This window comes from Fulvia fulva, chromosome 3, assembly GCF_020509005.1.
Source record: "Fulvia fulva chromosome 3, complete sequence".
NCBI lineage: Eukaryota > Fungi > Ascomycota > Dothideomycetes > Mycosphaerellales > Mycosphaerellaceae > Fulvia > Fulvia fulva.
Genome location: NC_063014.1, coordinates 1393170 through 1407149, shown reverse-complemented (window position 1 = coordinate 1407149; position 13980 = coordinate 1393170). Strand labels below are relative to the sequence as shown.

The 13980-nt window shown below is 53.3% G+C and overlaps 7 protein-coding genes across 7 annotated transcripts; 5 read left to right on the top strand and 2 right to left on the bottom strand.

Annotated features, from left to right (window-relative positions):
• Window positions 1-1137: 1137 nt before the first annotated feature.
• On the top strand, window positions 1138-1428 carry CLAFUR5_20023 (uncharacterized protein; the record flags this gene model as incomplete). Its single annotated transcript, XM_059462880.1, has 1 exon — window positions 1138-1428. One exon carries the CDS (start codon window positions 1138-1140, stop codon window positions 1426-1428), a length of 291 nt encoding a protein of 96 aa, XP_059318923.1.
• An 18-nt stretch (window positions 1429-1446) lies between these two features.
• CLAFUR5_20246 (uncharacterized protein) lies at window positions 1447-1947 on the bottom strand (the record flags this gene model as incomplete). The annotated part of the gene is made up of 1 exon (XM_059463082.1): window positions 1447-1947. The coding sequence occupies one exon, from the start codon at window positions 1945-1947 to the stop codon at window positions 1447-1449; it is 501 nt and encodes a 166-aa protein (XP_059318922.1).
• A 418-nt stretch (window positions 1948-2365) lies between these two features.
• CLAFUR5_08056 (MOB-like protein phocein) lies at window positions 2366-3861 on the bottom strand (the record flags this gene model as incomplete). Its single annotated transcript, XM_047907204.1, has 2 exons — window positions 2366-3586; window positions 3643-3861. 2 exons carry the CDS (start codon window positions 3859-3861, stop codon window positions 2366-2368), a joined length of 1440 nt encoding a protein of 479 aa, XP_047759582.1.
• A 314-nt stretch (window positions 3862-4175) lies between these two features.
• On the top strand, window positions 4176-5577 carry CLAFUR5_08055 (COBW domain-containing protein 1; the record flags this gene model as incomplete). Its single annotated transcript, XM_047907203.1, has 3 exons — window positions 4176-4311; window positions 4436-4519; window positions 4577-5577. 3 exons carry the CDS (start codon window positions 4176-4178, stop codon window positions 5575-5577), a joined length of 1221 nt encoding a protein of 406 aa, XP_047759579.1.
• A 336-nt stretch (window positions 5578-5913) lies between these two features.
• CLAFUR5_08054 (uncharacterized protein) lies at window positions 5914-6368 on the top strand (the record flags this gene model as incomplete). Its single annotated transcript, XM_047907202.1, has 2 exons — window positions 5914-6082; window positions 6142-6368. 2 exons carry the CDS (start codon window positions 5914-5916, stop codon window positions 6366-6368), a joined length of 396 nt encoding a protein of 131 aa, XP_047759580.1.
• Window positions 6369-9610: 3242 nt separating this feature from the next.
• CLAFUR5_08053 (uncharacterized protein) lies at window positions 9611-11122 on the top strand (the record flags this gene model as incomplete). Its single annotated transcript, XM_047907201.1, has 2 exons — window positions 9611-10800; window positions 10849-11122. 2 exons carry the CDS (start codon window positions 9611-9613, stop codon window positions 11120-11122), a joined length of 1464 nt encoding a protein of 487 aa, XP_047759585.1.
• A 1628-nt stretch (window positions 11123-12750) lies between these two features.
• CLAFUR5_08052 (uncharacterized protein) lies at window positions 12751-13206 on the top strand (the record flags this gene model as incomplete). The annotated part of the gene is made up of 3 exons (XM_047907200.1): window positions 12751-12823; window positions 12878-12937; window positions 12998-13206. The coding sequence occupies 3 exons, from the start codon at window positions 12751-12753 to the stop codon at window positions 13204-13206; spliced, it is 342 nt and encodes a 113-aa protein (XP_047759586.1).
• Between the last annotated feature and the right edge of the window lie 774 nt (window positions 13207-13980).

Sequence of the window (13980 nt, the reverse complement as noted above, 5' to 3'; positions counted from 1 at the left end):
AAGATAGAAAGCCGCTACCGGAGAGGGGCTAGACATAGGACAAGTCAAAAACAGGATAACCTTACTACCTTTACGGCCGTATAGATAAGCACCGAATAGCTAGTACGAAAAGAGGAGGAGTATAGGGCTCGCTAGGCCGGCGGGAGTAAGGCTAAGACCTAAAGTCTAGCGGAATAGATAGCGAGCTACCTATAGGAGTGGGACTAGAAAAGGAAGTCTCCTAAGATAATAGGCCCGATAGTACTCCGAGCCTTCTAGAGACATAATTACTAGCTATATAGGGACCTAATAAGGGCCAAAGTAAGTATAGTAATCTAAATCAGGTCCGAATATATTAGATTAAGGGCCTACCTATTTAGGAGACGCGTACTAGACATCTAAAGCCTAGCCTACTAGTATAGCTACCTATCGTAAAACCTAGAATATATACTACTACGATGCCCGTAGTAGGCGAGTAGTAGGGGAAATTAGAGGTACTAAGCGGGAAGGAGAGACTATAAGTTAATTATTAGGGATAAAGGCAACATTTGCCGAATCGCTCGGTAGATACTATAGTAGGGATATCTCTAGTAGTTTAGCCTCGCTAGCGAGACCGAGGAGTAGATAGATAAGAGGCGGAAGCTAGGGGGGTTATAGATAGGGTAGTTATTAGGGCAGGCCTATAATACTAGCGTACCCTTAACAAGGGAAATCTAAGACGAGAACGAGGGGGAAAAGACAGGCGGGAAAGAGGAGGGGTTTTTACTAACACGGTTTCCCCTCTATATATACGAGAACAAGATAGTATAGCTATATAGGCTAAAGGGCACGATAATAGCTTAAATGAAATATCTATCTATCTATATATACGTAGCTCTCTAGTATTCTATCTACGAGGAAGTTAATGCTACGAATAATTATGGTTATCGCTACGGGCGGTTTCTAGACACCTTCGCTCGCTAACGTCGTTAACCTACGGTCGCAAGCTCCCTACGGTACGAATAGCGCTCGCTCTCGGTGCCTTCCAAGCTACCCTTCGCTTAAAGATGAGCTTACTGAGGTTTGGCTTGGCTGCTGAGGCCAAGGGTCATTGACTTGGTATGGGCTCGCATTTGCGTTGGGTCGGGATAATTCTGTTTGTATGAAGCACGATTCTGTATGCCTACGCACTACTTACTGTTGCTCTTTTTCACCGCAGACACGGCTCCAGAAAGTCAAGGTCACACGCAATGCTCCGAGGTGAGGTGGCAGCGGTGTGCAGGCGATGTGCGCCGCAGATTTACTTACGCAAGACCTTCGACAGTCCGTGCAGCACACAAACATTCTCGAACTTGCCTGCTCGCAGAGAGTGTCTTCCCGTGGGTGTATGACTTGACAAAGAGCGCAGCACCCTCCTCCAACAAATCGTTGACTCGTTGCCGCCGCTGCGAGCCTCCTCGGAACCCTTAGACTCGCCACCAGTCGATATTACTGGAGAACCTTCCGGATGTAGACATCTATTCCATTGTTCCTCAGGGCCTTACGAGTGACTAGCGTACCATCATCACCGAATAAGCTGAGTGACCAAAGCCATGGGTGATGCTGACTATATGCCGCTTGACTACGTTCAATGTCGAGAAACTTCAGCTGCTGTTCACCACCACTAGGCGCGAAGAGAACAAGCAGCTTGTCGTCTGGACCAATGTGGAGCAGCAAATGACCGCCCGCGGAAGTGGTGCGAAGATATGAGTCATGCGTATGGAGACCTTGGGAGTTGCAAGAAATCGAGAGCATGTGCAGCGGCAGGAGGTCGCCGCCATCGAGAAGCTGATCGGTAAGGAGGCGGCGGCGGAGGGCGTGGGCCCGTTCGACAGTCTCGCGCCAGGTTCGGCAGACTTGAGTGGCAGTAAAGATGGATCCGAGTGGCGAGTTAACGAGAATGAGTTCGAGGAGCTCGACGATTGCGAATGTTGCTGCTTTGGCGGCCATGATGCAAGCTGGCTATAGTCTGGTTAGTTTGGAGTCCCTGTAAGTGGTGACGATTGAAAGCGTACCTTTCTCGAAGCTGCTAGTCAAGATACATGTTTCTGCGCAGTTGGGAAAGGAAGTCAACGCCAGATGGGAGAAGAGTGGGGTGACTTCGAGTACATGCAAAATCGAGCGGCTTTTCGCGAGAGATATTTGACGTCACATCTCCGTGCACGCCTCGAGGTGCTTGGTGCAGACGATGTGCATGGAGATACTCTCCCAGGTATCCAGTCGTAGCGACTTTCTGCGCCACGGGAATACTCGAACGTTTCGGAGATCTTGAGATGGCTCTTAGACCGTATTATGATGCTTTTAGCCGCTCTATCAACAGCGGGACATCGTCGTAGGGTATCGTATGCTTCATGGTCGTCCTTTCGTTTCAGTCCTCGACACTCTTTCCAGCTTCCTCCTCACTCGCTGCAGGCGACTCGGCTGGCTCGACGGCCTCAACCTTGATCTCGGGCTCATCACTTCTTGGCTTCGTTGCCTCCGTGCTATCGTGCAAGATGACTGTGCTGTCGGCCGCCGCTTCCTCTTCCTCTCGCTCCCGCTCTACCTCTTTCACGGCCTGCTTCTCCGGCTTGACGGTGTCACTCCGGCTCAGGCTTGACTGCGGTTGTGGCTCTTCCGGGAATTCGGACTCCGCCGCGTGCAATTCATCCTTCACCTCGACTACTTTCTCGTGAGGCTTGTGTTCCGAATCATGTAGGATTGTCGATGATCGATCTGGATTGGGCTTTGCATCACCCTGGTCATCCTCTTCCTCGGCCTCTTCTTGGATTGGGTTGGTTACCGACATATCGCTCGGCTGGCGTGCATGATACTTCGTGGTGCCTCCCGAGGAGAGTTGGGTATTGCCTGCTGGCTCTTGTTCGAAGCCCTTCTCTTCACCCAGCTCGCCTGGCCTTGGTAGGATCGAAGTCGGGCGAGGTCTGGCTTCCGTCTCTTGTTGCTCGGTAGACTCTGCCGGCTCGAGACCTTCTGCTTCTGCGGGAATTGTGTAGTTCTCTGGTTGAATCAGATTGTATCGATCGCACACGGTCTTGAAGAAGATGTATAGTCCTGTTCTGCCTTCGATCTTCCAGAACATGTCTCGATGCTGAAACCAGGCGTGGGCGTAGATGCGATATACGCGGCGGAATATGTTTGTGATCTCCTTCATCTGCTGGTTCAAGAACTTGTCGGTACCGCCAGCACCACCACTTCCCAAGCCCAGACGAGAGGGAAACATCTTGCTGCTCGTCAACGACCCGGCTGCCCAGTCTAGGGTGTGGCAGCAGTAATCAATAGCAGAACAGCTCTTAGGAGGATCGTGGACTGCACAGAGGTACTGCCACTCACTGGCCCGCATCTCCGGACATGTCTGCAAGCTGCAGGGCGGGCTGTCTGCGAACAAGGCGACGATGAAGGCGTTGCTTTTCTGTACAAGGAAGCGGCCGAGCTCGTATAACCATATCGCTCCGGTGGTATTGGTTGGTGGTTCAGCGAGTTGTTGTGCTAGCTCTTTGGTGATGGCTCTGACTTCGTTGGACTCTGGTGGATGTGTGTGGTGGTAATATAGAGCTTTCAGATGCTCTGTGAGTTGGAATGCCGAATCGATCTGTGATCCGCTGTCAGTCCAGCGCCGCAAGCAGGTCATGTCACATCACATCACACCTCTTGAAGCTCTACCAGGGGGGGTCCTTCTGCCATGTCTGCTGACCTCGTGCCTGGTCTAATACGTCTTGCTGCTCCGGTGTCGAGGTTGCTGCCTCCCGGGAGTTTGCCGTGGTCCTCGAAGAGTGACACGCCAGGCGACATTGGCCCGATTTGGTCTTCAGCTATGGGCGGAGGTGAGGGAAGTCGTGGTGAGGACGACGGCGATTGTGCGGACATGGTGGGTGGTGTCGAGGATGTGGCTGTCCCTATCCTATGGTTACTGGAAACCCTTTATGTTATTCAATGCCGACTGCTTCCGATCGTGGCTTCCATCTTCACTTCATCACCTTGACGGAACTCGTGGTTCTGCACGCGCCTTCTCAAACTCTATTACGACCAGAACGCGAGACTAGGTTCGGCTTTCGGCTTGTGGGGAAAACGGCCCGGGCCCGTCGAAATCGGTAAGCTCAGCCGACTTCGTCTTGCTGGACATTCCTCGATGCGAATCTCGATCTCTCCCTCGCCTTACTAGGGTTGTTGCACGCCGCAGGATGGACGAAGATGACGATGCACCGCCTTTGCTCGTCGCTACATACGCTGCGAGCGCTGCTGATCCGGACGAGACCACCCTGAGCGCCAAAATGGAAGACGTCAAGCTTGCCAAAGTGCCAATCACCATCATCACAGGTATGATGCCGCCCTGTCACTAGCCACATCTCAGGTTCAAGGCTTGATGTCCATGTTGGCGTATTACAATCTCGTGTCGAAGCGACCTGACAGCTGGAGAGGCAATATGACTGACACACAGAAGGTTATCTGGGAGCTGGCAAGACTACTCTGCTGAATTACATCCTAACGGCTCGCCATGGCAAGAAGATAGCTGTCATCTTGAACGGTGGGTTAGTAGGGTGAGCGGGACGAAGAAGTCACGATAGGTTCTGACAGCAGCCAGAGTTTGGAAATAGCAGCGACGTTGAGAAGTCCTTGACCGTGAACCAGGGTGACCAGCAGGTCGAAGAGTGGCTCGAGCTTGCCAATGGCTGCATCTGTTGCTCCGTGAAGGACCAAGGGGTCAATGCCATCGAATCTTTGATGGAGCGTCAGGGCTCATTCGACTACATCCTGCTTGAGACGACCGGCTTGGCACATCCTGGGAACATTGCACCGATTTTCTGGGTCGACGAAGGTCTGGGAAGTACCATCTATCTAGATGGGATCGTTACTCTCGTGGATGCCAAGAACATTTTGAAATGTTTGGACGAGCCCGTCGGCGACGAAGCAGTTCACGATGACCAGGAGCACGAGCAGCATGTTGGCCAACTCATGTCTACAGCACATCTGCAGGTATCACATGCAGATGTTATAGTGATCAACAAGGCAGACATCGTGTCGGATGACGAACTTGCCGCAGTGGAAGACCGCCTCCGGTCTATCAATGCACTGGCCGACTTCCATGTCACCGACCACAGCAAAGTACCGGAGCTGGAAGGCGTAGTGCTGGACCTCCACGCGTACGACAATGTTTCTGCTGAAGCGCTGGAGACTGCCAGCAAAGCCAAAGGACACAGTCATCTTGATCCGACCATTGGGACTATGACTCTTGACCTGCCTGTGTTGAGTGACAAAGCTATGATCAATCTGGATGGGTGGCTACGATCTGTTTTGTGGGAGGAGAGGTTACCTCGCCGGGACGTTGCGAACACCGCTAAAGGCCTTGCGACCTGGGAGATCCACAGAATCAAAGGTCGCATACCGCTGCAGAACGGTGGCATCAAGATGCTACAAGGAGTCAGGGAAATCTTTGAGCTCACCGACGGACCCCCTGCTGACGCAAAGAATGCGGCTGCAGAGCACCAGACAGGTAAGATGGTGCTGATCGGCAAGCACATTGGAAGCGAGGAGAGCAAAAGGATATTCCAAAACAGCTTGGAGACGACTTTAAATGCGGCATGAATTTCATCAGTAGTTCCCAACACTAAGATTGGCTCGCCACACTTTGCAGCAGCCGAAAGGTGCATCAGAAGGATCACAACCCGGAGCAAACTGTATCACGTGCCAAGAATTGATATCTCCGGACCCAGTCTTTGTCAGCTAATCCAAGATGCATGCATAGAGCCGGCCATTGACGAGATCGAATGTCCGGACGATCCCTCAGCCTCTGGCCGAACGTGATAGACGAGAATATAACATAGATCTCACCTCACACCGGCATGGGAATCAGCGATTAACATTACCACCTCAACACTACTCCCTTAGCACCCCACCAAGAGCTCGCCTTCCACATTAATCATGTCAGCAACAAACACCCTAGGCCTCCGCCGTCCAGCAACAGCACCCGCCATCTTCACAGCTCTATACTCTGCCCTAATCGTAGCGATCCAAGTCCCGGCCCTTTACACTCCTGCTTCTTCACAGGAAATGCTAGGCATCCCTGACGCAACAAGTGCACGCTTCATAGGTAATGTGCAGGAGGCTTGATCCCCTTGGAAGTCCTTTATTGACGATACTTTCACACAGCCTTCTGCTTGATCGCCATCAAGGGCTACGAGCTCATCGGTGCACTCCAAGACAACTGGGCCGTGTATTGGTTCGCTGTCGTTGGACGGATAGGTGCAGCGTCAATGATGTTGAGCGTAGGAGGTGGATGGGCGAAGACTGCACCTTTTGATTTTGGGAGTGCGGCGGTACTTGCAGGGTGCATGTGGTTCTCAAGCCGGAGTGGTGAGAAAGGGGAGAGGACCTGAGATTGGCCGAGAAGTGAGCACGAGAGGAGGGAGCAACGATGAGCTCGAAGCACAGAGCAGTGTCCTGACGTTTTACGGCTGAAGCAATTCGATCGTTGAGCTTGTATGAGTTGTACAGTACGAACATTGTCGCCTCATCTTAGCCAACAAGAAGCAAATCTTAGCGTCATGTCATGGTTGATAACTCATCCAGGGACGGGCGATTGACACAGGAAGCTGAACACGTTTGATGGGATTGCTTCCACTGGGAAAGGGTCTTGGACCTGGATCACTGACGGCGTGCAGTGACTCAACTTGTAACGCAGCAAGTCCCGGAGCATGTACAAGCACAACAGTGCCATGGACCATCCATGGCCCACGGCAAGCGGTATAGCGATGTCATTCCTTTGCACCTTTTGTCGGTGCAACTCTGTGCGGAGGCCCTGTCTAAGTTTTGAACGTTGTTCGATAACAACAAATTCTGACTGGTCCGGTCCGTCGCTGTCAGACTTGCACAGACAAATTTGTGAAGGCTATGCAGCTTAAGCCCTTGTTTTGAGGCTGAACTCAGAAGCTGAGTTGTGTCTAGAGAAGGGACTCCACCGGTGGATTCATTTCATCGCTGTGTCCACAAGTGTAGCCACCTACCGGACACAGTGTGGCCACATAAATTAGGGACCTTGCCAGGTCCTGGGAGGCCTAATATGAGGCCTTGGTCAGGCAATCAGGCAGGAACTACCCTGGTTCGAGATGTGGACACACGTGGGCCGTCATTCGACCATGTGTTCACAATGTGTCCACGACCTTGTGTACGAGTGGCTGCCACAAGATCCCATCTCTAGTTTTGTCTACCAAATATCAAAGGGATGGCGTGTCGGTGGCAGATACCGTGGTGCCGCGCGAATCCCAGCATCCTCGTCGAAGGCCACATGCACTTCAGACAACACAAGCTTGCCCGGGGTTGACATTGATGGTTTCGTTATGCCGAGTCATCATCATTCTTTCTTCGGCGGGAGCTGTTCGCATCGCACAGCATTAGAAGCCTCGCCCAGATCGCATCGATGTGGTAGCCTCAAGCTCCAGCCTTCAGGCAAAGACACGGCTGTTGCGGCCCTGTAGATCTGCGCCCTGTGAATATGGGGGTCTTATTCGTCCACGCTTGACCAGCAGTCTTTACCTGCTCTTCCATGTTGGCCTTCCTGCATCGCGACGATCGATGGGTAAGCAGCAGAATACAGTACTTCCACCAGTGGTAGTGTAAAGAGATCCTTCCAAGTCGTATCGCACCCACCGCGTCGTAGCAGCGATGAGCTCCATTCTCCAGCGCGGTGTGCGGCCTATCAGACCACCTTCTTCCAGTTTCCTCGAAAAGCTGCGAAGCATTCGCATCGGAAGATTTCTCAGATCCTGCACAGGCACAGCCCGATGCCATGATGGCGTAAGGTCGTCGTGGCAGAAGAGAATCTGTTAGTGTGTCTGCGTGGCAGCATACAAGACGCTTCTGCCTCTGCCGACGATGACCATACAGTAGTAGCAAAGGCACAGGCATGAAGTCGGGCCGATTTGACGACCAGCTTCCAGCTTCACCCATGGCGCATGCTGCTGAAGAAGCATGCCCACGCTTATAGGCCGATTGGAGGCTGAAGTCACGCTAGGTGTTTATTGGAGTATGGCCGTGGGTGAGAAGTGGTTCGTACTGTTTCTGCTTCCTTGCAGCTTGCAGGTTGAGTGTCTACGCACCATTAGTAGACATGACCCGCGAGTTCATTCGTGCGATCTTGTGCATGTCACTTTATGTGAGGCGGGAACAGGCAGAAGTCCAAGCATTAGGAGGATTCAAGCTCTCAGCAGGGCTGGAAAGCAGGCTCTTGTGTCTTGGGAAATATCACATGCGGAAATGTCCAGTCTTGGGAGTGCGGAACAGCTTGTTGGTGAAGTTAGTCTGCGCCGAGATGCCGTCTCATGGATGGTCCATGTAGCAGACGCATGCGCAAAGAGCATCTCCTTCGATCGTGTCATCTCTCACGCGCTTTGGGGAGCAGTTCGCAGCTCTCGTGACATCAGGGCAAGGTCCGCTGGCGCTGCAGCTCATCACATCGCATAGCCGCGGGCTGTTGAATGTAGCACTGCATCCTGACCAGTGACGGGCACCTCAAAGTCGCACGGAGCCAATTTTGGAATTTGGTGTGCATCTTGCATGTTGACGGAGCACAAGTTCTGCGATGAACATTCAGCTGTTGCTGACTCTGCTGCAGCAGAAGCGATCAGTCTTCACGTCTGCCTTCAGGCACCAAAGCGCGTAGCGGACCGTGCGAACACGTGTAGGGAGCAGGCCTGAATGCCTGATGATGCACAGATCGGCGATTGAGGATGCAGGGAGCTCCTAGAGGGGAAGAACAGCAGTCGAATAGGAAGTGGTCGCGTCGGATGCCTTCACCTCACTGGAACGATGTATGTGATAGTGATAGCAAAGCCTCGCAGCCACGCACGCAGCGAAATTCAGAGTCAGCCTGTTGAAGGGAGACGGGGAGAGGAGACGGGGAAACAGGTGTGAGCGGGAAGCTGGAGAGTGGAAAGAGAGAGAGATGTTGGATGGAACAAGCGCGGACATTGCAACAACGCTGCAACCGTTTTCTCCTCCACATGAGTGGCGATGATCCCATCAGCGGTTCGTGAAGCGCGTGATTCGGAAGCATGCAAGTGCAGCGGCTTCAGTGTGAAAGTCGTTGGTGGCCCGGGGTGGTGTGTGAGAGAAACCTTGCGGCTGCTGCCTTGGAAGTGATTGCTATCATAGGTTGTGGCATATCCAATCAGCCATGCTCGGCTGCGAGGCGCGGGTAGAACTGCAACTGCTGCAGAGATCCCAGCGAGTCGCGAGTCGCAGTAGGATTCATCTCTCGACAATCTTCACTCTTCTTGTGTGCTCCGCCGCACTTTCGCCTTCAGCGAACGCGGGACGTGAATGTGGCGTCGTACAATATGCTCGCCTCCTTTAACAACACCATAGCTGTGGCGCTGGACTGACGCGCAGACAACGACCAGCAGGAAGCGAGCACAGCAGCAATCCTCCTCTCACACCGCGCCAGACTCGGCCAGCATATGTTGTTGTAGCGCATAGTCTTGCCTGCATCGCATACGATATCTGCCGTGTTCTGCGATACACGTGCGTAGGCGCCGTCTGGAAGCTCTGCGACAGATCTGGCTAGCGATCCAGCGAGTGCCATGTACTCGACCTCACCTCGTCTTGTTAGAGCACTATCGACATGGCGCTTCACCACCGTCCTGAGCTCGACGACATCCGATCGGCTTACTCGGGCAGCATGGCTCACCACAGCGATCGCTCCTTCCAATCCGACCGCGAATCTCACCGTTCTTACCAACGATCGCATTCCAGCAGCGACAAGTCCTACTCGACACAGCCGACCGTATACTCGGCCACTTCCGCAAGACGACCACCGCGGGTTCATTACAACACCTGCGACGACTACAGTGCAGCTCCACCGACATCCCGATACTTTCCCGAACAGGCTCCACCAGAGAGTCCAAGAGCGTCAGTAGAGACGTACGCTTCGACAGTACCGAGCGAAGAGGATCTCCCAGAGGAGACGCCCGAGTATGAGGTGCCACAGTATACAGCACGTCCGTACGAGCCAGCTGCGATCGCAGCAACACCCTCGGACTTCTCAGAGTTGTTTCCGTCTCATCGTAGAATGGCAATACGCCACGACGACGCGACTTTGGATGGCAACATGAACTTGCGTGTCGATACTGAAGTAACCATGCATGGTGGTCGTCGCTGCGATATGACGCTATTCCATCTGCGAATGCACGATCTCAGAGATCGAGAGTTCTCCTTACGCCGATATTGCAGAGACTCAGGTCGCGAAGTCTGCCATTCTGCCCGAAAACAGCAAAAGCCAGCTTCTCCAAAGAGACCAAGCTTTCAACGATCGCTCAGCAATGCTTTAAGCAGCATGCGGTCCAGGTCAGAGCAAAGAAGTCCTACCATGGCAAGCTTAAAACGGAACGACTCAGGTTATGGCTCCGTCCATTCATCATTAGACATGGATCGCGATGATCGTTATCTGCAGGCATCGCAGAGTCCGGCACAATCACAGCAAGCCGTGGATCCCCACACTGTGAAGCTCGAATTCAGCAACTATGCTCAACTTGACGTCAGGCGAGCAGGTACCAAAGCCAACAAGCGATATGAGTTCGAGTATTGGGGCACTCCCTATGCTTGGAGGCGTGTTGTCAAGAAAGATAACCCACTGAATCAGTGCTCGTATCATCTGATTAAGTCAGGCAGTGAGGAAGTGCTTGCCTACATCATCCCTTCACCACCCACACCTGGCCAAGCGGAAGAAGAACAGAGCAAAGGTGGCTGGATACCGCCATGCTCAATGTGGATCGCGGATGACAGCATTGTCCGTGGTCAGAAAGACGTAGCAGAGTAAGTCATTCTCCACCGTACTACAGGGGCTTGCTGACAGTACTTCAGTGTTGTGATCGCTACCGGGTTGATGGCACTTGTCGATGACAGCATCAAAGCGCGCTTCCACGCGCGCGATTCGAAACAGCTGCTCATTCCAAAGCTTCAAATGGGAATTGAGTATGTTGGCCCCAAGCGCCTGATCAACGAGATGTTCAAGCGCGAAGGAGGCGGTCAACGTAGCCGGCAACCATCTCACAGCAGCCGGCCGTCCAGCAGTGCCGGACCGTCAAGTGCGAGTGGAACCCGGGCTGCGGTCAGGCAGTCAAGCAACAACTGGTGATGAAAGACCTCACTTTCCCTGGGATTGGTGGCTGGCGAAGATCGGGAACGGTCTCACTGTGCAACACTCCCCTTTGCGGTGTGAGGCTGCGCAGTGTCCTCTCTGGCGGGTGGCACAGTCGATTGTGGCCGTTCTTGTCACTCGCCTCAACATTTCGTGGGCGGTCAGAGCAACGGCATGTTCCACTGAGACTTACTTCCTGCACCTTTCCGGCGGGTGTTTGAGCCTCTCGTGACTGATCGCCATGTGAAGAACAAGTATTTGGTTTGATCTTGGTACAGCTGCGGACGGCACGCATAGCATTGCAGATACAGTATGCAGAGCGAGTGGAGCATTGTGCTCAGATAGGAACATGGGCATCGCCGAAGCGATTTGTTTGCTAGGCGTTTGACATCGGGACATGCTTGAAATGCGGATCGATTTGACAGCACGTCCCACGCAGTTTTCGGATCACTGTACTGTGTGTATGAGGCGTGCCGGAAGAGCGCCACCAACGCCTTCCGCAGCATCGGCACTTGAACGATCCCACCTCGCCGCTTGAACTCTCGCTCTAGCTCTAGCTTTTCTGCACCTTTCGCTCCGCAGCTCTGCTCAGAGCTGCAGGTCTCCAATTGTCCATCCCTGTAGATGCATGCTCCACGAGCGGCGAGCCCAACACGCAGTGCACCGGCCGGGACTGTCAAATCGCAGGAACCCGTAAACATATCTAATGTGTAACAGTCATGGTTTGCGCGCCCGACGCAAGATGAGACTGTGTACACCCACAAACAGTGCCAGAAGTTTGCCCATCCCACTGGAGGTCTCCTTCTCTACTGCATCCGGACGTCATAACCAGTAGCTGTCTTTTCTCGGGTGCTGGGCTTGGAGGGAGCCATCAGACACGTCACTGGACTGTGCAGTAGTTTGATGCACCACGCTACCTTGCTGGACCTATCCTCCGCCCGCGTAGGATCATTGCATGAACGATGCCTGGTGCACACGGCAGATAGCAGTTCCTTCTTGTGGCCATCATGCTGATATGACCATTTGCGCCTTGGATAGGCGGGTCAGCTATGCCCAATGTCCTCGTGAGCACCTCTCCACGTATATGTGATCTATGAACCATTTGTCCCTCTCACGGCAACCTGTCTCGGTTCGGTCCAAGGCTACGCGCGCCGATCCACTGGGCTACTGCAAACATGCATGAGCAGGACGACGGCCGTGGGCGCTCGAATCGTTTACCCCGTCGTGGTGGTTTGTCCCTTTGACTGCGGCAGACAGCCGTTAGGTGGGCACGCATACCAACGACGGCCCTGCTCTGTCACCATCTTTCCTCTCACACGCTCGATGGGTGTGTGCATGCCCGACAGCTGAGAAGACGGGAGCATGCTGTTGACAACGCCGCCACCTTGTATCGGTCTGTCACACAGAAAACGCAGAGGAGAGCTGACGGGTTATAAGAATCTTTCAGAGGGCGCAGCTCAGGACGTATCTCACCTGCGGCTAAGTCAAACTATCTCGTCCTTGATACCCAATTTGCAGGCTCTTGCTTTTTGATCGCCTTTGTCGCTATACTCAAGCAGCACCTATTGGACTCCGATACCTTTCCTGTTGCAGTCAACGATCCAATCTATTCGAAAATAACGATCATGTCTTCCGGCGGTTCTTCCAGAAGCCCCAATGCACAAGACGCTCCATCACCTCACCAGGAGAGGCTGATAAGTCCGTATACCACCTACCAACACATCGTCAACAAACATGCTAATGCCATTGCAGATTTCTGCCGCAGCCAAGGTGTTCGTGCACCCAACTTCCAGATCGTTTCGGACCGCCGAGGTAAGATCTCTTCTCCGCCTAAGAAGTGCATGTGCCTCAGACACTAACTCGTTGTCGCAGGTGGTCGTACGGCCTGGAGCTGCATGGTTACAGTACACGGTCAAAACATCCAAGCCCGCTTCTGGTACGACGGCCAGTACGTCAACAATGCCCGCGAAGACGCGGCCGAGAAAGCTCTCCAACTGCTGGGCGTGTACCGCGCACCACCATCTCAGCAACCAGCACACCTTCAACAACAGGCTGGCCAGATGTATGTGGGCAGTTCCTAGGAGTGCGACCGGCTTCTTCGACCATCGACAGGTGTCCGGACATCGGCACGCTGGTTCTTTCTTTGTAGGATAGTAAAAGTGCTGGGGCTGTTCAGAGCATGGCATTCAGGTCACCAGCTGGGAGGGTTGCATTCTTTTGGAGATGTAGGCTCGTCCAAGAGCATTGGCGGCAGGGTTTGTGTTTGCATGGCGAGGTCGTCGGGGCACAGAACACAGACTTCGCGTTGCTTGCGCGGTTTCAGCTTGGTGTTTCTGGCATCTTCAGATATGGGTTGGGAATAGCATAGCGCGGCAGTAGCATCGAGAATGGCATTGTATCAGCAATCACATCTCTGCTCTTCACATTGGTGTTGAACATGGGAAGAGGCGACTTCCCCTGTTGTCTGGATCACCTGGAACAGACACACGGTCGCCCTTGCTTCGGGATCATGCGGGCTGGCCCGACCACACCCAAATTTCTTGCCTCGCTTGACCAACAGTCATCAATTTCCCTCATGCACTCGTTATCAGCTGGAACGCCGCAAGATAAGACTGCGCTCTTCGCCGCTACATACACCTGTAGACCGGCGCCGATGTCCTTCGGGTGCGTCCTTGCGGTGGAGCAGGCCGCGAAATAACCAGAGTTTGTATATAATGCTTTAGCCGTAAGTTAGTGCGGTTCTTCATCCGACAACAGCAGGAGACACCATCCCTCAAGGACTTCATCAATTGTCAGTGGCGGGAGTTGGGCTCATACAGTCCTGGGCATAGTTTTTACAACCCCTGTATTTACGC